The sequence below is a fragment of the Leucopleurus acutus genome, assembly GCF_964270905.1.
Source record: "Leucopleurus acutus genome assembly, chromosome: 16".
NCBI lineage: Eukaryota > Metazoa > Chordata > Mammalia > Artiodactyla > Delphinidae > Leucopleurus > Leucopleurus acutus.
The window spans coordinates 80,195,008-80,222,964 of record NC_139158.1 but is presented as its reverse complement, the minus strand read 5'-3'; the positions used below and the strand labels follow the sequence as shown (position 1 = coordinate 80,222,964).

Here is a 27,957-nt window from a genome sequence, read left to right as displayed (position 1 = left end):
CTTAAGAAAAATCAAGATTTTAAATTAGCACAAATTTTACTGGTCATCTTTTACATCAATCATGCCATGTCCGTTTTTAATGTTAATATGAGAACATTCAATTCATGTGCTGAATCACCAAAATTACACACCTCGTATTCCTTAGCTCATATATGCATATGCATTTTGTTCTTGTCAGAACAGGAGAAAAGCTGCACAAAAACTAACACACTTGTCTTTATTTCACTTCTTGACACATGGACATTCTACCAACACCCTTTAGCTTGGCCTTTCTGATGAATGAGAAAGGATTGAAAGGAAAAGGAACTGTGGGTTTTCCCAGCTTTCCTTTTCCTTCTATGACAGAGGGGAGGACCATGTGTAAGAAAGGATATGATGGACTTCCTCGGTTGGTTGTGTTTCATAGACCACCACTACCTTCCTTCTGCATTTGAAGCAAGTTCTGGTTCAAAGGGAAAGCATCTCAGGCTGTCAAGGCCCCTGCTTACTCCATGATGGATATGACACCCTTGTGTTGTACTTGCTTTGGGGATCCCTGAACTCCCATGCATCCTGGGGCCTCAGGAATTCTGTGTTTATGGGGCATGACGAATGCTATGTACAAACATAGCATCAGGGAGCAGCGAGTAGACGCATACTGCAGGCACCTCCTCTGCTCATACGCATGCTCCATTGTCCAATGGGACTTTACTTACAAACACAAGTTCAAAGATAAAAGTATGAAGGATTTCAAGATGGCCCCAGCAGAGCCAAATGTGGGGCCTTGTGAGCATGGAGTCCTTGTGTGACGGCATGGATTTTGCACCCATGAAACCAGCCCTGCTGTGTGTACGCGTGTACTAGATACAGAACCAGGGGCTTAAATCTGAGAGCCCATATCTGAGGGCTGTTGCACGGCAGGAGAATATAACGGGGAGCAGAGCTTCTCACATTTCTCTGTTCACAGTGCGTTTCGTAGCTCAGTAAGTTTTCCATAATACCCTTAGGCCAAGAGAAATATTTAGTAGTTCCATTTTTTTTAAACATCTTTATTGGAGTATAATTGCTTTACTCCAATTAGTTTGTTAGTTTCTGCTTTATAACAAAGGGACTCAGCTATACATATACATATATCCCCATATCTCCTCCCTCTTCCATCTCCCTCCCTCCCACCCTCCCTATTCCCACCCTTGTACGTGGTCACAAAGCACCAACCTGATCTTCCTGTGCTATGTGCCTGCTTCCCACTAGCTATCTATTTTACATTTGGTAGTGTATATATGTCCATGCCACTCTCTCACTTCATCCCAGCTTACCCTTCCCTCTCCCTGTGTCCTTAAGTCCATTTTCTACGTCTGCGTCTTTATTCCTGTCCTGCCGCTAGTAGTTCCATTTATTAAGCTGTTTGGTCCAAGCCATTTAAGCTGTCCTAACAAATTAGGAACCATTAAAAAATACACCTAAATCAAAAGAAAATCTATTTTTAATTTTATTCTTAACCACAATTGCTTGCTAAGGGGATGTGTGTGTCTATAGGGCACTGAAGTTCCTCAAATCTGGGAATCAGACTGGACACCCACTGCCACCCTCATTTACTGGTCCACACCTATTTTTCACACAGTACTTTTGCTTCTTATTGCCAAAAACCCAGTTTCACAAAAATGATATCACAGAAATGAATTTAATGTGATCTAATGTTGAAATTGAACAGCCTCCAGCCAGCAGTTCCCAAAGGTTCAATAGATGTTGAATATCACTGTTTGCTGCAAAAATTTAATATATCCCACAGCACCTCTGTGAACTCACTGTGGCACCCTGGGTACCTCAGCACATAGTTTGGGAACCACAAGTGTAGAAGTAAAGCATGTGGGCTCTGGAGTCATCACCTGCACAGGGATGGTGTAAGGATTACGCTTGGCACACACAGGAGTTCCAGAAAAGTTAGGGCTCCCTGGCACGGAGCCACGTTAAGGGAGGTATTTTATTTGGTGCTGGGGGGGACAAAGCTTAGCCAATTAGATACAGCTCCTGCCCTCAGGGAGCTTGAGAAGCATGGAGAAGGCAGACAATGCAATAAGCACACGAACATGTCACTATAAACAGTAATTAGTGCTACGCAGGAACCGCTCTGAGTACTTTAAAAGCTTATAACTGGCGGCTTCGTCTGGTCTGGGGGGTCCCAGGAAGGAACTCAGAGCCTGGTGTTTTAATTAATGTCTAAAGCAAGTGTTGGTTTTGCAAGAGTCGAAGAAAATAAGGTTTTTCCAGGCAAGAGGAACAGCAGAAAAATGACCCCTGCAGAGAGGGTGCAGGCCCCGCTCAGGGGAGGGCTAAGCATTCCCTTCCACCAAGAACATTCATTTCACAAGTGATGCTGAGGACAAGCAACGCCTGCAGGACCAGGGTCCCCAGAGGATCAGCTGGTTCCGGAAGGCCCGGATCGTACAGAGCAGGACTCTGCGGACCTTGCCTGTAGAGGGCACGTGGCCCCTGACACCACCACTCAACTCTGCAGTTGTGCAAAAGCAACCACAGGTAACAAACAAATGGGCATGGCTGTGTTTGAATACAACTTTGACGAAAGCAGGGACAGGCTGGCTTTGGCCAGCATGTACAGACCCTTGCTACAGAAGCCTTCCACGTGTGCCTCATTAGGTAGGCCAAAGGAGGGTAGCTACCTACTGAAAAAAGCAAAGCTAGTGCTGGGCCTCCTAGGGTTTCCAATGGAAAAAAGTAAACAAACACAACATGTAAACACAGCAGAGAGACAACAAAGACGAGCAGTCACCGTCCGGTCAAAACTCAGAGCAAAAATAGTAATTCTTACCCTTCTCCGACATCTTTAAATCCACCCAAGCAACCTCTGCTCTTCAGTACAGGAGGGGACTGCATCATTACCAAAGGCCAAAGATAATAACATCAAGGAGGAAAGCACTCCGGGGGGAAGGGTGGGCGGGGGAAGCCTGATTGGCTAGTGGCTGAGCGCCGGGTCGTTAAAGACAGCAGCTGGGTATCCGGCTCTCTGCTTCACCTGGCGCGCTCTTTGCAGTCTGTGCTCTGCTTTCCTGAGCAGCTTCTGGCTGGCTTTTTCCTATTAAAAACAACAGTGCGAGAAGCCCTTGCACTTTAGGCATCTCCGAGAAACAAAGAAGGTCAAACTGAGTCTCCCTATTAGTTGTTATGGCCACAAAGAAAGTATTGCAGAGGCACGGGAAACGCCACTATAGACCTCACCGCCTGAGCTTTAGTCACAGCACAGCTCCCCTTCCTGGGTGTAAGCACCCGCCCCTGCGGATTCTCACTGGTGCCCTCACCCGGGCCGCATCCCAGCTCCGCCTGCTGACTTCCCCGAAGGCATCTTGTTTAAGAATACCTTGCTGACTGCCTCCAGGTAACACATCTCACCTGATGGGAATTCTCTCCATTTCAATCTCCTCAAGGTTTCTTAAAACGGGATTTATACCTCCTGCATTGGAATTACCTAGAGATGCTGATTGAAAATATAGATTCATCAGCTCCACCCCAGACCAGCTAAATAAGTTATCTTTTGCCAACATTTGATAACTACAAGCTCAGAGAGTAGAATGTGGGCAGCGGTATTTTCTTTAGCACAAATGTAGGCAAATGATTATCACCTGCTCTCGCCTTGGCTGACCCAAATCCCCGTAGGTTGGGGCAAAAGCTCTCTTTGAAATCAGCCAGCACTGACTTTCATCAGAAGATAAGCAGCTTGACCTCCAACATTCAATCAAAAGAACTTAAAATTTCAGTATGAATGAGAAGTACTGAGTTTGTGTGGAAATCGCAAAATGGATTTACTTTTTCTGGGACTGAAAGGAAAAATTTTTGTTAATGGTACAGTATTCCCCTCTGCAAAGGTCAAGACTGCCCCCCCCTAAAAAATCATAAAATATCTCTCTATGTAAATGTACATTCTCCTTAGTTTTTTCTATCTCCTGCACAATCGGCTTAAGCACTTTGAGGTCATGGATAAGGCACTGTGAAGGAAGGTACACTGCTGGTTATACTCACACCGTATTTTTAGCAACTAACACACGGCCTGGAATACCCAGAGACAAGACAATACTTGGTAAATGAATAAACGAATCACAGAAACCCAAGCAGTCTCACGTGGAAAGCATTTTAATAACTACTGCATCATGCTGCCTTAAATTGGGTAAAAGGTCTTTTTAGCGCCGGCTACAATAAGCATGCAAAGGGGAAGACAAAACCACACCTTCTGCCAAAAAACAGTCACTTTTCTCAGTATATAATTAAAACAGAAACAACTACGTCTAAGTGAATGCTGCCGCTTAACCTCTGGGTTTGTTTATCCGCAATGTTGGTGCAAGTGCTTGAGAATTCAGTTTGGTTTGTGTACAAATCCACCACAGCTTTGAAATGTTCCCCCTTCTCACACTTGGATATTCACCACTGACGTTAGGGATTAGAAAAAGAAAACTCAAAACCACTTCAAATCACTATTTCTCTTATTTAAGACCAGAAATTAAAGTGTCTAAATTTCTCATGGTTTCTACCAAAAACCTGAAACTGATAAAAGACAGAATTTGGTGTTCTTACAATCTAGAGCAGGGAGGGGTTGTCAAGTACGGTGTGGGCGAATCCAGCCTGTGGCTTGTTTTTGTCAATAAAGTTTTACTGGCACATAGCCATGCCTCTCCTTTAAGTATTATTGTCTATGGCTCTTTTTTGCAATACAGTAGGAACAGTGACACCATATGACCCCCAGAGCCTAAAATATTTATATTCTGGCCCTTTAAAGAAAAAGTTTGCTGCCCCCTAAGGCAGCATGTGCAAGGGATTTTACACAGCAGTCTCTGGAATCAGATTGCCTGGGTTCAAATGTGTCTACCATTTAGTAGCTGTTAGCATAATCAAACAGGAAGGCCATTAGACTGGGGTGATCCTAATGCCTTGATAGCCTACACGAGCAAAGCAAAACGTAAGCCAGAGTCAGTGCATGAAAATCCGAGAAAATGAAACTTAGGACCAACCAACCGCAAACAGCCCACTAGCCTTTCCCAGATAAGGCAACCGCTAGAGTCAGTCAAATAATTGCCTTGCTTTGCTTCCAAGTCTTCTCTGTAAAAACCTCCTCCTGGTCATGGAGCACCTCTAACTACTTTTGGTTGGGCGCTGCCTGATCCAGAGATGGATACTCAAATAAACTCTTTTCATCTGCCTCAGTTTACCTTTTAACAGAGCTAAGGGATCTTGGGCATATTTTTAGATTATTTAAGCTCCTTAAGGCTCAGTTTCTCATCTGTTAAATGGGAACAGTAGTTACACTTACCTCATGGAGTTGTTGTGGGGATTCAGTAAGATAACACAAGTAAAGCTCTAAGAATAGCAGAGACAATAAGTAGAAGCTGTTGGGATAATCTAATAGCACTCTAACTCTTTTCTGTCAATATGTCTCCTTTTTGAGAAGGCCTCAAAGAGGCTCTGGCTTGTAGTTAACTACATCCAGCAACGCTTCTTCACACACTCATTAGCTGTAGACTTGCTTCAGCAATTCTGACTTCATTAAAATTATAATTATTTCTTTAATTCCATTTGCTTTATCTACTTCTTCAACTTAATCCCCCGTGCTGGCTGCCAAGGCCCTGGGAATCAGGGAGAACCTCTTATGAGGCAGTTTTAGATGAGAAAAATAAATAAATAAGAGCCAGATGGAGTCAGGAAAATGAACAGTGAGCAAATTATCAAACGTGTTTGGCAAACCAAATTTTTTAAAGATGAAGACATATACATCTAGGAGAAGTAGGATGAGCTAAAAGGATGTGAAGAGCAGCTACAGAGAACACAGAACACAAGTGCATCCCAGTGAAGCCATTAGCACTAAATCATTTCTATATCTCTAATCCACTAATTAATTCTTAGCTGAATTTAATCCTCCCTCCCCCAATATTTCTCCACCCCTGAGAAAAACACATCCTAACCAGCAGTGTCCTTGGAAATCCCAGCCAACTCAGATCCAGGTGGGATTTTAGCAGGGCCTTTGGGGTTTTATTGGTCAATCTCCATTTTAGGAAATTATGCATTTTGGGAAGGAACATAAATGAAAATGAACCTTCTTAATGTCCCTTTTTTGGGGACTTAGCAAAATTTATTTTTTTCCTAGTGAAAATAATCATTTTGGAAGGGCTAGCCCCGGGCCTGACACTGAGAACATATACATACCATCAATGTTAAATTTGCCTCCCCTTGTAGAAAGAATTCTGTCCCAAGGATAGGAGTTTATTCCTTCATTCATTCAACACATATTTCTCAAGCATGAGCTACGTGTTAGGCATAGTTCTAGGGCCTGGGAAATAGGATTGCCAAACTTAGCAAGGAAAAATATAGACCATCCAGTCAAATTTGAATCTAAGATGTACAATGGACATTTTAAAGTACAATTATGTCCCATGCAATCCACTTATACTTAAATAATTATTCATTGTGTATCTGAAATCCAAATTTAATTGGATGTCCTATATTTTATCTGGCAACACTACTGGGAAGAGAGTCGTGACCGAGACAGACACTATCTCCGCTCTCTCATGCAGTTTTATAGCAATTCTAGCCTCAGAAGCTCACAAGACTTCATCCCCATCTGGCAGTTTAGTTTCCTGGTGGGAAAACCTGGGGAATAGAGTGACCATCTCTTTCGAAGTACATCACCTCTCGGGGTCCATTTAGCAGATGTCACTCTGTATTGAAATTGTGTCTTTTCCTTGTCATACTCCTCTGCACTTAAGGTCCCTCGTGACAGAGCCTGTGTCTTTTTATCTCTCTGTCTCCTGACTCCGTCTAGTAGATGCTTAGCACAGACCAGCTGAATGAACAAGTGAACAAACGCATAAATGGTTGGATTCCATCAAACGCAATGCCAAACCACACTCATGGCTCATAAGGCAAATATTCACATACCTTCAGAAACACTGGAGATACAGAGAAAACCATATAGCCAGAATCCCACGACCCTATGGGTGAAGAATGATCTTTTATTTTAAAATGTTTTGGGAAAGTACACCAAACAAAATAAAGGCTTTTTTAAAAAGGAGGGAGAGGGGAGATGGTGTGAGAGAGAAATTGTAACCCTATAAAGAATATAAAGGGTGCTTGGAAAGGTGATTTATTAACATAATAGGTAATACTGAGTTAAAGCACTGATTTAACTAATGGGGAATATAATAAAATATGATGGCCAACAGTTAAGCGGAACCATAATATCAATAACTGAGGAATACGGTATAAACGAATAACAAATGAGAGCCATTTTATTGTCAGTACTGTCATACAATTGAAACACTCAGAAGGAAAAACCACAAGAACCGGCAAAAGGATAGATTCAGAGAGGTGCCAGGGACATGGTATCTACAATAGAAAATCATTTTGTGGCGTCGACTCCTTTCTGTCCAACTGTAAAAGAGGAAAGAAAACGTCGATATCTATAGAACAGGTTTCGATTATGCTAAGTTTTTTTTAAGGAAAGAAAAAAGAAAAACCTTTTAAGGAAAAGGTTTCAATTATGCTAAGTTTTTTTTTAAGGGGAAAAAAAAAGAAAGGAAAAAAAGAAAAAGACAAAATATGGTATCGCAGAGTTTCCCAAGGACCACGCAGTTAGCCAGGACGTGTAGCTTCTTTTCTTCAGCGCTTCCCTCGGGGTCATCCTCTGACCTCCCGGGTGGATCTGTGCCTGACACATCACAAGCACGTCACACAGCAATTCTTGGCGGTTCCGTCAGTGCTCAGATGGGTAGGCAGGAAAAGTCTCTGTTCGATGAAGCTTCAGAGGGCTGGTGACATCTTTTCCAAAAAAGATTTAGAAATCGGCAGTTATATTTCAAGAAAGCCCACAACCAGATTAGCTAGTCACAAGTTTCTCTATAGTGGAAATCAGTAACATAGGACACGGGATTTTTTTTTCCCAGAGGCCACTCACAGGGATATGCAAATGAAAGTCATAAGAGATGGTATGATTAACATATCATTTGCATGTGGCCTTTGCACTGAGCTATGATCAGACCAGTAGCAGTTAAGGACGACCTCCTCCTTAATGTTTCGTCTTTTTCAACTCCTATACCCAGAATATTTAGAGGAGATGATATGGAATCAAAGGACTGTGGAATCTTTTGGCGAGGACACTCTTTGGAAACCGAACCAGAAGTAAGACAATATTACATTTATACCTAGGAAATCTTGCAGTAAAAGAGGACTTCTTAAAATCCATTTAGCCTTTATTATTTCAGGTTTAAGTTCCAAACCAAGAAAAATGAAGAAGCCAGGAAGGCAACACACGAGGCAACTGTGAGCCCCCTTTGTGACACAGGATAGGGCTGAAAACTTTCTCTATAAAGGGCCAGATATGAAATATTTTAGATTTTGTAGGCTGTATGGTGTCATAGCAAATACTTAACTCTGCTGCCTGTAGCACAAAGGCAACCAGTTAATATGTAAGGAATGGGCGTGAATGTTCCAAGGAAACGTGAAGAGAAACAGACAGCAGGCTGGATTTGGCCAGGAGGCCAGTTTTCCAGTTCTTGCGGACAGAGCACCATCTGCTGGCTATAAGCGTTACCACAAGCAAAGGAATTCACACTGCAGAGCAGGTGAACAGCTCTCTGAAGTGAGCAAAGCAAAACCTACACAACAGTACAGCATTCCTGGAACCAAATGTGTGGATCAAGCCGGCCTAACACACAGGGAGATGGGACCCCAGCTAAGTGGAGCAGGTTTGCCCCACCAACACGCGCTCAAAACACCGGACCTAGCAAAAAAGGTTCACAGTGGCCTCTGGCCCCCTAAGCCTTAAGCTCTACCTCATTATCACCAACAGCCCTGGCCTCCATCACACCTCAGTTGAGTCTCTTTCTGACATAAGAAATCAGGGATTCAGATATCTGCAAGCCTCCAATCTGAACCATAAGAAAATCTAGTCGTACAGTCATTGGTACACAATAGCAGTGATGATTATTAAAGTAATTTGAATATTAAAATATCCCAAATCACTAGAAATCATTTATTCCAGCCTCCGAGCCATTTTGGACATGAATTCTATTCTCTTTCCAACACACACACACACACACACACACACACACACACACACACGCACGCACACATAAGCACACGCTATAACGTAGAGAAACTGCATTAATGGGCTTGAATCCTACAAGTAAAAATCCAGGCAAATCTTTATTACAGTTTGATAAAAATTCCCTGCAGGAAGTAGACAGCATGAAAACAATATTGATGCAAAATCCGTATCTTCAGTCAAGTGCAAAGCCCTTCCTGAACCTTCAACAGTGGCTCCTTAGACTCTAAAAATTTTCAAGAAAACTGACTGACAGCATTCACCTGGGGTCAAGTCGAAATGAATACACCTGCAGCTTCTATCATGATGGTTAACCGAAACTTCCTGGCTTGGTTGGAATACTGTTTTTAAGCTTAAAGCCAGGAGATGGATTGAGAGATTATTTTTACATTTTTGCAGTTCACACAAAGGTCACAAGCTGGTACTGGCCTGTGGACACCATCTGGGCCCAGCCCTGTTCTCTGGCCTGCGCAGGGCTTGGAACATTTGGAATTGCTTGTCAATAGCTGAATGACTGCAAACTTCCCATAAAGGGTGGATGTCCCTGTTTTCTAGGCCTGCACTCTCCCTGCCATTTTTTACTAGGGACCCCACCACTCAGTCCTGGCATGTCCTCCTGGCCCCTACAGACACGTGACCTTGAGACCCTGGTTTATTTGTCATCTTTTCACATTTGCTCAGATCTTAATCTATTACTTCTCTCTTACCAGCTGCATATACAATGTATGTGACTGTGTTAGAATTAATACTGAAAAATCAGTGTTATAGAGAACACATTTTTGGTTGCCAAGGGGGAGGCGGGTGGGAGGGGTGGATTAGAAACTTGGGATTAGCAGATGCAAACTATTATATATAGGCTAGATAAACAACAAGGTCCTACTGTAGAGCACAGGGAACTATATACAATACGCTGTGATAAACCATAATGGAAAAGAATGTGAGAAGGAATGTATGTATGTGTGTAACTAAATCACTTTGCTGTATAGCAGAAATCAACACGACATTGTAAATCAACTATACCTCAATAAAAAATAGATTATAAAAGAGAAAGAAAAACCAATGTTAACTCCTCCAAAGTAGCCACTTGCTCCAAGAATCTATCATCCTTAAAATAAAACTGTAAATCGCATGGCCTGGAACCAATCCGCTGGAGGAGCTATTTCCATCACATGGTATTTGTCTTGGAAACGCTTCGGGAGGAGCAGAACTTCCTCCCAAAGGCAAGGACATATGATAAAAGAAAGAGCGAGCCCTGGACTACAGGTCAGAACACTGAAGTTCTAATGTCAGTGCCTCCGCCCAGTGACTATGGGATCTTGAGCAAGTACTCGACCTCCGAGGGTCTCAGTTTCCGCCTTCATTGAAACGGAGAAGATAGTCCCACTCTTGCCAACTCGAGCTGTTGCCAGGTGAACCAAATAAGCAACACGGAAGATGTCCCGCAGAGTGATGCAAACATCTGATGCCACTCTTTGATTTCCTAAAATTGTCTAAAGTCACATCTGATCAATGATACGTGCCTATTTTTTTCTTTTCTTTTTTTTGGAACAAGGGGTGCTATCTTCCGAGGCAATTCCAACAGAAAGGTTCTAAAATATTGAGCAACGGAGCTCCTTAAGATTAAGAGCAAAATTCCTAAGATGTTAACTTTGAGGAGGAGGTGAGGGCGTTTGAGAAGAACATCGCTGTGAAGCTGGACACACCCGCTGTCTCCTAAAGGCCCTTGTGCACCAGCCACACCGCCTCCTTTCTGCTCTTTGAACATGCCAGCTCGTTTCTACCTCAGGGCCTTTGCACTTGTTGATCTCTCTGTGGACAATGCTTTTCCCTGCTTCTCAGTATGGCTGTGTCTTCTCAGACTTCAGGTCTTGGGGTAAATGCTGTAGCCCCTCTAAAGAAGTCCCTTTGTCATCATCCTCCCCAAACCGACAACAGCTCTGCTTCACCTTTCTCTACTACAAACACTTTCTTTTCAACCTGACACGGACCAAATTTGAAATTAAATATATGTGTGTAATTACTGACTGTGACTCTCCTTTCGACTATAAGCTGTAGGAGGGCAGAAACAAGCCCGTCTAGTAGCCCCAGTGTACCTCCATCACCTAGCACAGTGCTTGGCATAAAGTAGATGCTCAATTAACATTTGCCAAATAAACAAATGCGTCAGTGAATGGATGGAGAGACGAAAACCTCAACTCCTTACTAGATAGGTGATCCTGGACACATCACTAACCCTTCAGATCCTGTGTCTTAGCTGCACATGGGTGTAAAATACTCTCAGGTGGCTGCTTTGTGGACTAAATGAGACCATGTATGTTAAGTTCCTAGTGCAAAACCTGGAACACAGCGGATCCTCAAGAAATGGTAGCTTTTATAAAGATAATGAGTACGTCCAGTCTCCCTTGTATGGAACAAACCTGGCACTTTACTAGAGGTATGTTAATGTTTGTTTATATAAAGAAGGAGAGACAAGACTGCATGTTTCAAATAAATTTGCAGAGCTCTGATTTAAGCAAGACTAAACAGATCTTTTACTACAGGACATCTCGGAGTCTGAAAAATAAAGATTTGCTTTCTGAACCTCCTAAAGGAGAATTTAACATGCAGCATTTTGCCCCAAACTTATTGGAGCATAGTACTTTTCTGGAGGAAGGTGGTGTCGACCAGGGTTAGGACAATACAGAAGACAACTGGAAAAAGATGACTCTGGTTATTTTTATACAATGAATTCTTAAAAGAATCCTGTGAATACGGTGCTCAGCACACTGTTGAATGCTTCCGTTTCATGAATTCCTTCCCAGTTTTCATGATAAACCTCACAAGTTGCCTCTATATATACCTAAACATAGAAGAGAATTTAGTTTTGAAAACTGGCAAATGGGGTGGGAGAAGCAGTGAGGGTGGATTGAATACGTCTTAGTGTAGGTGGGTGTGTCCGAACCAGCACCTTCCTCTCTCCACCAGAAACGGCAATAATAAGGTGGTAATTCCAAAACCAACCAGCAGGTGACTCTCTAGGACTAAATTTGGAGAAGAAAATTCTCTCAGACCAGTTGGATAAATTCCCTCCTAAGGGTCTGATTTCCAAGAATAACCACCAGATCTGTCAGAAGACGTTGGCTTGAAATACATTAGGGTAGGTGAATTGGCCAGAGGATTACAACTCATGGATTCCAGCAAAACAAGAAGAAATTACGTGCTGTGTAACCTCATCCTATGGCACACAGGGTCGTGATGTTACTAGTTTTTCTCAATTTCATTTTTTTTCTGGGGGTGGGCAGAAGGGAAGAAGGAGAGCAGGTGGTATAGATGAACTTATCCCATTTATTTGTTGTGTAAATGACCACCCCTGATAATAAGCAAGATAATTTTAGGTAGTCTGTGAACATTTTTTTTAATCTATCAAATTTACTGGTAAGTTGAGCCCCCAAACTGCATACACAGCATGTATTAGCACTGTATCTTAATGAATGCTGGCGACTAAAAAGAAATCCACAAGGTAAAATAAATATGGACAAATCTACACAGAACACGCTGGTGAGGAAATATCTCAGTAAACATCGGTACAAAGTAAATATCAAAATAAAATACATTTACATTAATTCCTACACAGAACAAAAGTATGTGAAAACAAATAATTTGATGAAATAACTGGTACCAAAAAATGTATATGTGAAGCAAAAAAAAAAAATGAAGCAATTACAATGCCATTCTCATGCACAGAAATATTCCAAGATAATAGGACATTTCAGTGAGTATAAGTATGCAGTCAAAACAGGAATAATGTAAGAATTCTATTGGAAATTTGTGTTCAATGAAGGTCATACTATATAACAAAGAGCAAACAATAATAGTTTTAACTATCATCTTCAAAACCTAGAACACAATCATCTTCAAGACCCTATAAAATTATCAATCACAAAGTCTGATAATCCATCGTCTCTGAGGGAATTCTGTGGCATTTTTTTCTCATCACTGATTATTTATTTCATTAGAAACTAAGCTATCACTATCTTCAAATGACTGTTTTGTAAGTATTACTACTGTGCTCATTTGGAAAATCCATACCAATAAACTTGAATTAAGTTTACAGTAATGCAGGCAGAACCTTGTTTTATTGTGCTTCACTTTACTATGCTTCGCAGATATTGCATATTTTTAATTGAAGATTTGTGGCACTCCTACATCAAGTAAGTCCATTGGCACCCTTTTTCCTAACCGCATTTGCTCACTTCGTGTCTCCGTGTCACATTTTGGTAATTCTCACGATATTTCAAATTTGTACATTATTATTATATGTGTCATGGTGACCTGTGATCTTGATGTTACTACTACGACCTGCTGAAGGCTCAGATGACGGTTAGCATGTTTTAGCAATAACGTATTTTTAAACTAAGGTATGTACATGTTTTTTAGACATAATGCTATTTATTGCACACTTAATCGACTACAGTATAGCGTAAACATAACTTTTGTGTCCACTGGGAAACCAAAAAACTTGTGTGACTTGCCTTATCGCAATATTCGCCTTTTTGAGGTGGTCTGGAATCGAACCCCGAATATCCAAGGTCTGCCTGAACCTTTTGAGTGTTGAATTATAAAAATAATAGATAACAAGCCTAAAGATAAAGATTTATCAAATAAACCCAAATCCAATTCTGATGAGTCGTTTGGTTGGTGGCTTGCTGTTTTTGACAAAAACAACAGAAACTTCTCAAAGAACATGATTTTTTTCCTTCGCGGTGAGGTTTTGTGTTGCTCTGCTCCACTTGTCAACACAACATTATCACTACTGTTATTTTGGAATTAGTGGGTCACTCGTCTTTGATGATCATCCCAGACCTGTCAGCTACGTATGGTTTTCCAACCATAATTGGGCTTTTTGCATGCACGTAAATCTGCGTTTTTTGTCGTCGTGGTTTAAAAAGACTACGTCTGTATCCTGGAAAACAGAGTTGTTTTCTTCGTAGCAAACAGATGTAGACATTGTCAGAGGTAGTTGTATAAACCCAAGGAGCATACAAACGGCATGCTAACATGCTGCTAACAAGCATGCTAACGGCATGCTGCTTTAAACTTAAGATGTTTTAAAATATTAAAGGATCTCTGATAAGACCCTTAGCCTTAAATCATTTCTGACGAATGCCTACTCGTTTTGGTTAAAGAGAGTTAGATTAGTTAAAGTAAGGATTGTAAAGTGAGCGTCTTCTTCATATGACATTTTCTCTGTCCAGACTGTCCTGAGGATTTTTAAACTCTGGGATATTTGCTAATAAATTCTGAAACTGCAACACATACTAAATATTCATGACATCTCACTCTCATCTTTCCAAACATGGTATTCTGGGGAAATCCAGTGATTCATCAACTTTGATACAAGTTGACTATTCTCAAATTACCAGGCTGTCTCTCAGGAATTCAAGCAATTTATCCATTTTCTCTTTACGAAGCCTACATCACTTTGGTTCTCAACTTTCTTTTGCATTCCAGACACACAGAATCTGAAAAGACATACCTTTTTTGTAAAGATTATTTGGGTTTGTGTAGACAGTCAAGTTACAAAGCAACTCCGTAGCTTTTTGTGAATATATGTTCATAACACATGCTTCTTTTAAACCTTCAGTAATTACTATTGGTATTTGTACAGTTGATCTTATTGTGTGTTAGAAAAAATATAGGTAATTGGTATAGCAGTATAAAGACAGAAAAATATACTTTAAAAAATAAATATATTTAAATAGAAGAGACGGAAGAAAATTGAATAATGGTACAAGCGATATGTAAATGACAAAAACTGTGATGATATAAGTCAAATGCTGCAAAACTTTCTGAATTTGTTCTGACATGAAACCAATGGCATTTATAACAACCTGATCTCACCCAACCCTCCCTCTCTGTGTAGATGTGTCTTGGAAGGTAAGCTTATTTATCAATTATCAAGGCAGTCACCTGTCACTCCTACAGGCACTCAGGACATAATTTTTGAGCATCTACACTATGTCATGCTCCCCACAAGTGAATAGAGCCTACAGTCATAAAGCCTAGAATGTAAGGACCTTCACTGCCCTCTTAACATTATACGGCCATTCAACAAATATTCGTGGACTCCATGCAAGGCACTGGGGGATAAAATAACGAGGAAAAAACAAAGACACAGGTCTCCAGCCCTCCTTGGGGTTACTGCTTCTTGGAAGAGCTAGTCCTGAGTCAACTGGCCACACAATTAAATATGAAATGAAAACTGTGGTGGGGCTGTAAAAGAGGGTGCCCTCGTCTGCATCTTAGGGGTACACACGACCAGAGATTCCACACCAGTTATGATAAAGTCTGGGGGACCTGCCTTGGAGTCAGGGAGGGCCCTGGAGGTAAGACCTAGGGATGACAAAGAGTCACCTCAGACAGGGGAAAGGCACAGAATTCCAGGGAGAACGACCAGGAAAAGCTCTCTAGGCGACAGATGATCAGTAGAAAGGGCCGCAGGGAAGGCTGGGTGACCAGGGCACAGAGAGCAGGTATTTATGGCCGGGGCCACTGTTTCCTGTGGTCATTCATTCGTTCTTGCATTCATTCATTTAGCAAGTTTCTGCAGACGAACCAGGTTCCACCCCGTAGATGTTCTTCCATGTTTGGCAATCTCTGCGCCTCATCAGTGAAAAGGTCTCCAGCAAGAACCCCCTACACAGGCCTAGTCATTTATTTATACGTTACATATACACAGGTATCCTTATATATGAAACATACAAAGATACATCTAAAAGGATAAGAAAATGTTTTAACATTTTTCTAATTGTCCCCCTTGTCCCTCCATGGGCCATTGTGTACCCTGCTCCAGAGATCACTGTTCTGGAAAAGGGGCCTCTTAGGATTGGCTCAGAGTCACAGCAGAACCAGAGCCCAGGACTCCCCGTCCCCCAGGCCATTCCCTTCCCAGGAGAGCGTGGGTCCCAGGCTTGAGAGTCATGAGCATCACCGGGGGGCTTGGTAACATATTCGGGGCCGGGCCCCACCCTCCGAGGTCCTGGGGGGGCCCGAATGTCCGCACCGCCAGCGGCACGCTCCCAAGGAATGCCGAGCTGCTAGACGTGAGTCCGCTCGACTATTTCCCCAACCGCGGGCCAGACCTCGTGCCCAGACCCCGTGTAGGTAGTTAAAAGTGCACGCTGCTCAGCCGCTCCCTACACCTTAAAATCTAGCATCTCTGGGGGTGAGGGCCCAAGAATCTGCATTTTAAACAATTCCCCCCAGGACACTGTGATACAGTATAAGTGATGGGGAGTGAGACCCCTCGACAGGGGCCAGGCTCTGGGAGGAAGGGGGCTCACCAGCCTGGCGCGCATTAGAGGGGAGGAGCTGAGCCCTCTCCCCACCCCTCCCCCCCCAGCCATCTGCCCCCAGCCCTCCCCTACCCCACACAGTCCGCCCGCGCTCACCTTGCAGGCGGTAGAGCTGCCCCGTGCTGTGCTGCCGTGTGATGTGCTGCCAGTAGGCGCTTCGAGGCAAGGGCACCATGGTGCTCAGCGAGGCGGCCCGCTCACTCATCCTCATCTGGAGCTGTGTCAAGGAAGAGAGCGTGTGTCAGCAACCCCGGGGCCGCGAGAGACCTGACCCAGGGAGCTCCACGCAGGGAGCTGCAGAAGCACGAGCTGGCCCGTCAGCCAATCAGTGCGTACGGCCCCACGGTGGTGGTGGACGGCTGTCGGTTTCACTGACTTAGCAGCATCCGTTCTTCAGCCGGCTGGCAACAGTGCGTTGATTTTCCTTGGGGGAACTTCCCTCCAGCTCAATCGATTCCGTCATGGTCAGACCCCACCACTGATTCTAGGGGTGACCCGGTGACCTGCGTCAGGCCAATAAGACACAATCCCTGGGGACATTTATCAGGACTTTTGTGGAAGAGAGAATCGGTAGAGGTAAATTAAGGGGTTTTTCTGACTGTTTTTTTTCGTTGCTGAATCCCAGGGTCTAGATTATTTCTGGAACGTGGTAGATGCACAAGAAACACCCGTTGAATTAAATGTTTGAGTTTTCTCGTGGGGTTGCTAAGAGGACAGCAGATGGGCCTGGAGCCTATCTTGGAACAATAAAGGGAGAACATGCCAGTCATTGGACACTATTCCATAGGAGACAGCCAAGAAAAGGAGGGGAGAGTCCCGACAAGCTCCACTGAGACCCTGGATCCTACCTGAACCAAGAGACTAGCCTGGGACTTCTCAATTATACAAGCCGATTATTTCTGTTCCGTTTAAGCTGATTTGAGTTGGGTTCTATCACTAGTATAAGAAAAAGAGCCTTGTCTGCCCCTACAAGCACCTGACTGACCCTCATTCCAGACACTGAGGGATGAAGAAGTCGTAGCTTTTGGCACCAAACATCTAGGAGTATCCATCCTGAAAGATACAGTGTGAGGCCCCAGGTCCTTGGGGAGTAGTCAATGGCCTGGGGGCGGGGTGGGGAAGATTCAAAGAGAAGACAGCTTAGTGGGATGGGCAGGAGGTGAATAGAAATTTACATGTGATGGATTGGATTCTTTATCACAATAGCACAATTACCAAAATGAGTCTCCAAGCAGAATTACATAGCACTAGGTTTCATGGGGACATTTCTTCCTAAACATGTCCTGTTAAACCAAAAGGGCAAAAAGCTGAAAACAAAAGCTAGTAGAGAGGTTCTGTGGCTGTTTCTCTATTTCTGCAGAAACGAAAAGTCTCAAAAGTTTAAGAGCAAAGACCAAAACCAAACAAACCAAAAGAATCTGTTTGCCAGTGACTTCTGCTGACATCCAACCTCAGTAACATGGAGTACAAGAAAATAAAGGGAGGAAAGGAACTGAATTCTCAAGGTACTGATTATAAGATTTTCTCAGTGTAAAGGGATTATATTTAATGTAATAAAATTTTTAATATAAAGCAAATATTTGGGAAATAGCTGTTAAATTCAAATTACTCACTATATTACTGTGAATATATTTCTGCAGCCCAGCATGATCTGACTGTATTTTTAGAAAGCTTATTTAGGAACAAAAATAAAATGACACTAATGTCATGTGTCATAGAGAACATTACAAAGCCGGCTCTCTGTTTCTTCCTTAAACCTTTGAAACAATATCTAATTTTATGAAAGAGGCATTTTAATTGTCTTTGGAGAAGTATGCTGAGAAAAGTCTTCTTATTTAACAATGCAAAAATGTCTGAATTCTCGAAGATTGAGAAGACTCAGGAAGTCATGTGGTGAAGAGTCTAGCTGGAAGGTGTCTGCCCCCATGCTTCTTTTTATTTCAAATATATCATATCTTTTTTATAACTTGTTTTCTTCACCTGAACAATGTATTGTTAGCATGTTGGCATTTCTACAACAGCATTTTTTTTTTTTTTTTTTTTTTTTTTGCGATACGCGGGCCTCTCACCTCTGTGGCTTCTCCCGCCGCGGAGCAACAGGCTCCGGACGCGCAGGCTCAGCGGCCATGGCTCACGGGCCCAGCCGCCCCGCGGCACGTGGGATCCTCCCGGACCAGGGCACGAAACTGCGTCCCCTGCATCGGCAGGAGGACTCTCAACCACTGTGCCACCAGGGAAGCCCTATAACAGCATTTTTAATGTCTACATAGTATTCCATTATATGGACGTATTTGTTTTTGTTTTTTTAACATCTTTATTGGAGTATAATTGCTCTACAATGGGGCGTTAGTTTCTGCTTTATAACAAAGTGAATCAGCTATACGTATACATATGTCCCCATATCTCCTCCCTCTTGCATCTCCCTCCCTCCCACCCTCCCTATCCCACCCCTCTGCTGGTCACAAAGCAGCGAGCTGATCTCCCTGTGCTGGCCCTCATCCTTCTTTATTGCTGTAAGTGACCCTTCCCCTCTGAGCTTGCTACCCTTCCCATCTCAGGCCGCACTATGGTGGGGGGCCTGCCATTGCCACCCACCTGTGGTGCCTCCCCCTCCCCCCTCCCCACCACTGCCTTGATCCCTCAGCCTGAGAGCTGCCCCCACTCCTCACCTGGCTAACACCTACCTTCCCTTCAGGAGGCAGCTCAGGAATCACCTCCTGACGACTCTTCCCCCTTCATGACACCAGGTGCTTCTAGCAGACATCCCACAGCTCTGCTCTTACTCTGATCATTTCACTGTTCTGTGACAGCAGCTAAACTAGCCCACCTCCTCCTGTAGCCCATGCACTCCAAGAAAGTGGGGATTATATCTTTTATCTCTGTGTCCCCAACACCTAAGTGGGGCCCCTGAAGGCTGAACAAATAGAGGATGGATCAATGAGCCCATGAACCCAGCTCTTGCCCAGGGAATAAATCCTAATCAACCCAGCAAATCAGAAGCACTGTTAGCCCAGAGCTGAATTCCTGCTGAAGCTCCAGGTCCAGGTTAAACTAACGTGGTTCTCAGGGGCTGTGGGGAACGTGGTAATAAGACGGCATCATTCTAAAGACGGAGACACAGAGAATGGGCTCGAGGACACGGGGCAGGGGGGAAGGGTAAGCTGGGACAAAGTGAGAAAGTGGCATGGACATATACACACTACCAGATGTAAAATAGATAGCTAGTGGGAAGCAGCCGCATGGCACAGGGAGATCAGCTCGGTGCTTTGTGACCACCTAGAGGGGTGGGATAGGGAGGGTGGGAGGGAGACGCAAGAGGGAGGAGACATGGAGATATATGTATATGTATAGCTGATTCACTTTGTTATACAGCAGAAACTAACACACCATTGTAAAGCAATTATACTCCAATAAAGATGTTAAAAAAATAAAAAATAAGACTGCATCATTCTACTGTGCATTCAAGAGATGAGCAGAAGCAGGGCCTCGGGGAGAGACCTGCTTACGTGTGTATGCACAGTCGGTCAGGACGGTCCAACGGCAGGGGAGTTCAGCTCGACACATTTATTCATTCTACTAACAGTGTTACTCAAGATCGCACCAGGGAAGAAAGGCAAGGCTTTGTGAATGTCAAAGAAATGCCTTCTTGTACTTCAACACTCAAACTTTCCCCCTAAACAACAGGGATGCACGTAGGTCTCTTCCTAAGCAGCCTGAGAGAGTTCTGACGCTGCCCAGTGGCCTGAGATAATCAATCAATGGATGTAACTGACTGGGTTTCAAGGACACACAAAGCACTGTGCTGCCGAGGGTGGCAGGGAGCCGACCACGGAGTAGGAGACCCGGGCTCCCGTTCAGGTTGGGCTCCAGAGGAGCTGTGTGGCACGGGACACACCCCTCCCCGCGTTTAAGCCTCAAAATCTCCTGTCTCATGGAACATCCCTTCCTAAGGAGACAGACAATAAAACTAAACAAATAAAAAAGAAAAGGACTGCCATAAAAAAGAATGAAGTCCTGACACACGCTACAACACGGATGAAGCTGGAAACTTGATGCTGAGTGAAAGAAGCCAGTCACAAAAGACCACATAGGGTATGATTCTATTTACATGCAAGGTCCAGAACCGGCAAATGCAGAGAAAGCAGATTGGTGGTTGCCTAAGGCTGGGTGGATGGTGCCTAAAGGAGATGGGTTTCTTTCTGGGGTGATGAAAATATTCTGGAGTTGACTGCAGTGATGCTTTCACAATTCTGTGAATATGGGCTTCCCTGGTGGCGCAGTGGTTGAGAGTCCGCCTGCCGATGCGGGGGACACGGGTTCATGCCCCGGGCCGGGAGGATCCCACATGCCGCGGAATGGCTGGGCCCGTGAGCCATGGCTGCTGAGCCTGCGCGTCCGGAGCCTGTGCTCCGCAACGGGAGAGGCCACAGCAGTGAGAGGCCCACGTACCGCAAAAAAAAAAAAAAAAAAAGAAAAGAAAAGGGTAGATCTTTATGAAGTGACATGAAACAATTCTAAAACCAAAGGGCCACCATTCCTTATCTATGTATGTTGGTGGGGAGAGCTCGTCATCACTGGGACAGGTTTAAATACTGTCTATCCACACTCTGATGACTCTCAAATGCATATCTGTAGCTCCAATCTCTCCCCTAAACCTCAGGCTCCTGTATTTCACAGCCTGCTCCCCACTTCCACCTAGATGTCCAGTAGGCATCTCTCATCTAACATGTACAAACCAGAACCATCGTTTCTCACACTCCACTCCCTAAAAGCTCTTCCCCTTCTAGGTAAATGGTTCTTCCATTCAACCCATTGCTCTGTTTCAAGAAGAAGAGAAACCTTTGAGACTACCTTGTTTCCTCTCTATCCTACAAGAAAGTTCAACCATCAGCAAATCCTGTTGTTCAAGATGTATCCAGAATCCACTTTTCACCACCTCCCTCCCCACCAACCTGATCCACACCATTAGCACTCACCTGGATTCCCAGATGACAGAAATAGTCCCTAACTCTGCTTCTTACTTGTACTCTCGCCTCACCCACCCTCAGTCTTTCCCAAACAGCTGCCAGAGTGCCCCCTTCAAGAGTAAAGCCAGGGGCTTCCCTGGTGGCGCAGTGGCTGAGAGTCCGCCTGCCGATGCAGGGGACACGGGTTCGTGCTGCGGTCCGGAAAGATCCCACATGCTGCGGAGCGGCTGGGCCCGTGAGCCATGGCTGCTGAGCCTGCGCGTCCGGAGCCTGTGCTCCGCAACAGGAGAGGCCACAGCAGTGAGAGGCCCGCATACCGCAAAAAAAAAAAAAAGAGCTTTTCTCAGAACCCTCCAATGACTTCTCAACTGACCCCATGCAAAATCCAAACTCTTGACCACAAATGAAAGGTCATATAGGACGTGGCCCCTACTTATTTCTAGACAACACCTCCTACCCCTCTTCTCATTTCCTCTGCTTCAGAGTCACAGCTTTGTACTTGAACATGCAAAGCACAGAGCTGCCTCGGGGCCTGTGCACTTACTGTTCCCTCTGCCTGGAACAGATGTGGTATGTATGTACAAAGGAATATTACTCAGCCATTAAAAAGAACGAAAAAATGCCATTTGCGGCAACATGGATGGACCTGGAGATTGTCATACTGAGTGAAGTAAGTCACACAGAGAAAGACAACTATCACATGATATCGCTTATATGTGGAATCTAAAAGAAAAAGGATACAAACAAACTTATTTACAAAACAGAAACAGACTCACAGACTTAGAGAATGAACTTATGGTTACCTGGTGCAGGGGGGGAAGAATGGGGGAAGGGATAGACTGGGAGTTTGGGATTGATATGTTATATGTTGCTATGTTTAAAATAGATAACCAACTAGGACCTACTGTATAGCACAGGGAACTCTCCTCAATACTCTGTAATAACCTAAATGGGAAAAGAATTTGAAAAAGAACAGATACACATATATGTAAAAAAAAAAACTGGCCCTTAGAAATTTCCACTCTTCCCTTCCCCCCTCTCTCTGCCAGAGTATCACCTTATCAGGGCAACAAACCTCCTTCATTCTCTGTCCTTTACAATATAGTCTCCTTCACAGCATTCACCAACTCTTGATACAGATTTATGTTTATTATCTATTGATGACTGTCTCATTCTCCATAACAATGAGTACATTCTTTGAACCAAAGGACTGTTTCTTGTTCTCTGCTGTACTCCTGCTTCCTAGAATAGGGTCTGACACAAAGTAGATACTCAGAAAATGAATGTACTTATTAATACATAGATACCTTTATATCTATTAAGGGATATGACGTTCCAGAAGGATGCAAAAGAAGCTGGTCATGGGTTTGCTTCCGAGGAAGTAAACTGGGAACCTGAGATGATTAAGCATGGGAAAGAGACTTATTTTACACTGGATAACATTTTGTACAATTCTATGTCATGTGTGAATCAAATATTTTATTTTATTTATTTTTTATTATATATATTTTTTTGCGGTACGCAGGCCTCCCACTGCTGTGGCCCCTCCCGCCGCGGAGCACAGGCTCCGGCCGCGCAGGCTCAGCGGCCATGGCTCACGGGCGCAGCCGCTCCGCGGCATGTGGGATCCTCCCGGACCGGGGCACGAACCTGCCTCCCCTGCATCGGCAGGCGGATTCTCAACCACTGCACCACCAGGGAAGCCCTGAATCAAATATTTTAATCCAAAAGCCTTCTTTTGAAATCTTCAAAGAAATCAGAGCTCTTTTCCTCAATTGCATACCATTCCATGCACTAGTTTAAAGAACTTTGAAACTATGCATAAGGTGCTGAGCAATATGTGTAAGTGCCCCGGCTCCTCCAAGAACAGGCTTGTAGAGAGGAAAGATCTTCCCACTTCACACACTGTCATTTTATAGGCCCTCCCCAGCCCCAGCCCTAAGCCCCTTGATCCTCTCCAGATGACACTTACTAGAAAATGAAAACGAGGGGAATTTAAAAGGAGAGTAGAAAACAGCTCTCAAAGAAGCTTAACCTTAACTTCAAATTTCTAACCAGAGAGAATTACCCCAACTATCTCATGAATAGTAAACGTGTTTTGAACAGAATCTTTAAAATGTTAGGTTTATTCCTACAAATTCCAGACCAAATGCCTCTCTTAAAAGAGAACAATAGTCTTAGACGATACTTTTTTTAAAAAGACATAAAAATCCAGCATGTGTTTGTGTAGTATGTGATCTGTTTACCCAGTTTGAGGTAAATCTATATTTCTGAGGTTTATCAAACACCCTTGTAAAGTTCTAGCAAGCTTGTACGGTTTGGTGCTGGGAGTAATTCATTGAGATAACTACATCTGCTGCATTCTTCAGGGTTCTTTCTGCTTGATGAAGCACGTTCATTTAATCAATACAAACCGCTTAAAATGCTAATTGCTACGCTAAGTGACAGTAACCAAATCCTCTGGAAGCGAGATGCAAATGCTGTTGAACAAGTTTTGTAATCATTGTGGGTTGACAACAGGAGCTATATCGTCCTGTCTGAACAGAGGTCTGCAGAGCGGCTCTTGCGCCCACCTTTCCTCCACCTTCTGGACAGGTGCGCTCCCACTTCAGTTAGAGGAGTGATTTCTTAAAAGGATCTAGCTTTCTCCAGCGAGAGAGCTTAACCACATGTTCTTGCTTCTGTAAACACATGAAACACCGTGAATGTATCCTGCTGAGATGCACGTAAAGACTGCTTAAGGTCCGATATAATTAGACCAGGAGGGAATTATGGCTGCATTGACACCTCTGTTCTCAGCGCAATGTATGTTCACTGAATGATCGGTGTTAAGTCTTACTGCGAATTTTTGTATGTATAAAGGGCATCAAAGCACGCGGTCCCATGCTGTGCTCTCTCTAGCTCCAGTGCCATTTCTTCCATGGACCAAGGAGCTGGAATCTCAGAGTCACTTTAGAGCCACAGTTCTCAAAGTGTGGTTCCTGGACCAGCATCAGCATCACCTGAGAACTTATTAGACATTCAAATTCCAATGCCTCTGGGGCTTCCCTGGTGGCGCAGTGGTTGAGAGTCCGCCTGCCGATGCAGGGGACGTGGGTTCGTGCCCCGGTCCAGGAGGATCCCACGTGCCGCGGAGCGGCTGGGCCCATGAGCCATGGCCGCTGAGCCTGCGCGTCCGGAGCCTGTGCTCCGCAATGGGAGAGGCCACAGCAGTGAGAGGCCGGCGTACCACAAAAAAAAAAAAAAAAAAAAAAAAAAATCCAATGCCTCACCCACACTTGCCGAAACCCTGGAGGTGGAGCACATCCACGTGTGGCTTAGTGAGCCTTCCAGGTGACCCTGATGCCCTCAGAAGGTGGGGAACCAGAGCCCACCTTTTCTGCTCCCTCAACTCATCACCGCCCACACCACAGACACACACTCAGGCCCTAGACATTCTCTCTTCTACCTCCAAAGCCTCCCAAATTTCCTCCTTCCTTTCAGCTCCCACTGACTCACACCCTGGGCTTTACGTTCCTGTCCTGGCTCTTCAATTACTGTCAGTAAGCCATGGAGCCTCAATTTCTCCCTCCGTGAAATGGACCTAATATTGCCAATAAAATGCATACCATTAAAAAGAATGAATGAGACCAAGGTTGGCAAACTTTTCTGTCAAGGGCCAAATATTAAATGTCCTCGGCTCTGCAGGCCATCCAGTCTCTATGGTGCCAATGAACCCCCTCTTTTATTTCCACGTGAAAGCAACCATAACAATGTAAAAATGGATTGGGTGTAGCGGTGTTCTAATAAAACTGTACTTAGAAAAACAAGCACAGGCTAGATTTTGCTCATCGGCCATAGCTTGCCAACCCCTGAATCAGACCCAGGCTACATGACTTTAAACTACTCCCGTGAGACATTTACTGTTGAATGAGAATACCAGGGGGTAGTTTCTTCAAATGTGTAATATGATCACGATTTTGTAAAATCAACAATGACCCCCAAATACCCATATCTTGTGTAGATATCTATGTGTGTCTATCCACCTCTGTGTGTATGTAGATGTCGATTTCTGTGTAGGATTATATGGGTACGGAGGAAAACATGGAAAGATAAGTGCACGCTTTTAAGTTTTAGGAGTTGCTAAAGAGGGGAAAGAGGCATGCAAACCAATAATAAAAGGGAAAAAATAGAGCACAAATCATCTTCTATACGGTTATATTTTTGCAGTTAGTTAAAATTTCCGTACATGTGTTTGTGTAAAAATAAATTAAATAGGATTCAAAAAACCAATCCCGATCTCCAAGGATAGTTGTGAAAATTAAACAAAATAAAGCATGCAGACACTCAGCGTCGAGCCAGATGGAGCTGCTCACTCCAACTTTAATGATCCCTCAATTAGACGAAGCCTCCGAACTCAGTTTTCCGTTCACGCTCTCCCTGCCTGCATCCCTGCCTCCCCTCACCCCTTTCAGTGAATTCTGCACTTGGCGTTCTTTGGTTCATTCATTCCCTCATTCCACGCATTTATATACTCCGGGCATCATTTACAAGGCATGCACTCTGCTGGGGGCTGGAAACTTAAATAAAACACAGAACCTCTGTTTCCCCCAGGATTTTATAGTAAATGGCCAGAGAGCTAGTTTAAAGCCTAGCTTAGGTCACGTCACCGTCTGCCTGCACAATGGTGTCCCGTCCTCTACAAAAGAGAGCAGACCCTCCTGTAAGCAGAGCTCTCCTTCCCGTGGTGGAGAAGATGCCACATCTATGCTCATATACCTAGTGTCTGGTGTGATTCGTATGACGGCACTTAATAAAAAGTGGCTGAATAACTGAGTCACTGATGGACACACTGGCTGACTTGACTGAAGAGATGAATCCGTAAGTGGATGAGAAACCTCCCTCATCTTCCATCCACTTGCCATCTTATCCTCTCTGACTCCCAAGTCAACATTAACAATGCAGGTGGACTTGGATTTAGTAGGTGTCAGACACGATGTCAGGAAACCACAGGCATTATGCCACTCAGGAAGGTATGTACTAATACAACCTCCTCTTTCACAGAAAGGGGAACAAACACTACAGGTGGGGAAGTGACCTGCCCAAGGACACTGAGCTGGTCAAGATGCCCAGCCAGGATGTAAGACCTGGCCTCCTACTGCAGAGCTAAAGTTCATATCAGAATCCTGTGTATGTCTCAGGAAAGCACAGAAGATGTCATGAAGACCTTAAAGGATGGGCTCATGTTCTGTCCATAGTGATAAAAGGGCATCTGAATTTTGGAAATAAATTTTATTTTAGAAATAAAATTTTCAAAGCTTAGAGAAATAGCAAACAGTCGAAGGAGGTGCAAGGAGATGGGAACACCCACGGAATCCTGGGGAGTAGAATCTCCCAGTGATTCTCCCAGCCCTTGGAACCCTCACTGTCCCAGGGGCCTCTGCTCAAGTGAAAATCAACCATCTGCCAAACAGGTGGCCACCCTCGGCTTTCTCGTGAAACCCGCGCTTCTGGGCTGCCGAATCCAGCTCCGACAGATGTTTGGCAGGAACCACCCAAAGAGCTGTCTTCACTTTCTCCAGCTCCTTTCCCTCGTTCTGACATTTACAGCAGAAGTGATGGGTATTCCTATCATCAAAGTGTTACCGAGATATCACAGAATATGACTGAACTGTCAAGGAAATAAAGCGAGCAGAGGCTTACTTTTGAATGTCACAAACACACACACACACACACACAGAGACAGAAAAGAAAAAGTGAGCAGGAGAGAAAGTTTGCTAAGAGAAAAAATGCAGCAGACACTACTTGGTGAGCAGAACTCTGGCTGAAACAATGCCTCCACTGTCGCCTGCAGCTTTGATAAAGCAGACTGTTAGTGGAATCAACCATTTGGGGCCAAATTTCCAAATACAGCATCTTGCTGAGCACCAGATGTGCTCAAATGGTTACTTGCATGGGGAATGAAAGTGATTTGCATCAATTTACTCGGAGCCATTTGAATTCTCAGCCATATGCATAAAATAGAATCATCCTTCCCTTTGCTTCTGGTAACTTTTTACAACTCTTTACCGAGGAAACCCTCTCCCCACCTGTACACTGAAATTAATAACCTCTGGGACTATTTTCCCCAGCCTCTCAGAGAAGACTTGCTTGGAACCTGTGCCTTGTTTTGGCACTGGGAGGGAATGGGATTTGGGATTCCGGCTTCATTTTCCTTTTTCTCTATGCTCAGAAAATTGTCTATTCAAGGGCTTCCCTGGTGGCGCAGTGGTTGAGAGTCCGCCTGCCGATGCAGGGGACACGGGTTCGTGCCCGGGTCCGGGAAGATCCCACGTGCCATGGAGCGGCTGGGCCCGTGAGCCACGGCCACTGAGCCTGCGCGTCCGGAGCCTGTGCTCCGCAACGGGAGAGGCCACAGCAGTGAGAGGCATGCGTAACACACAAAAAAAAAAAAAAAAAGAAAAAAAATTAATGGAAGAGAAAAACATACAGAGAAATATAAAAGCCCCTTCTCAGACCCTCAAACCCCAGTCCTGCTCCCCAAAGGTAACGAACATTACCCAGTACGTTTGTATCCCGCCGGAAGTTCACTCTGTAC

General features: G+C 44.1%; 1 protein-coding gene across 2 annotated transcripts in view; it reads right to left on the bottom strand.

Annotated features, from left to right (window-relative positions):
- Positions 1–7,729: 7,729 nt before the first annotated feature.
- DOK5 (docking protein 5) overlaps positions 7,730–27,957 on the bottom strand; it is a gene marked incomplete at both ends in the record, with an annotated part of 140,595 nt that continues 120,367 nt past the window's right edge. Inside the window, 2 exons of one of the 2 annotated variants that reach the window (XM_082857040.1) lie at positions 7,730–7,794; positions 16,510–16,630. In XM_082857040.1, coding sequence (XP_082713166.1) covers positions 7,730–7,794; positions 16,510–16,630 — 186 coding nt within the window. The remainder of the gene's footprint in view (positions 7,795–16,509; positions 16,631–27,957) is intronic. The other variant, XM_082857041.1, reaches the window with a different exon arrangement.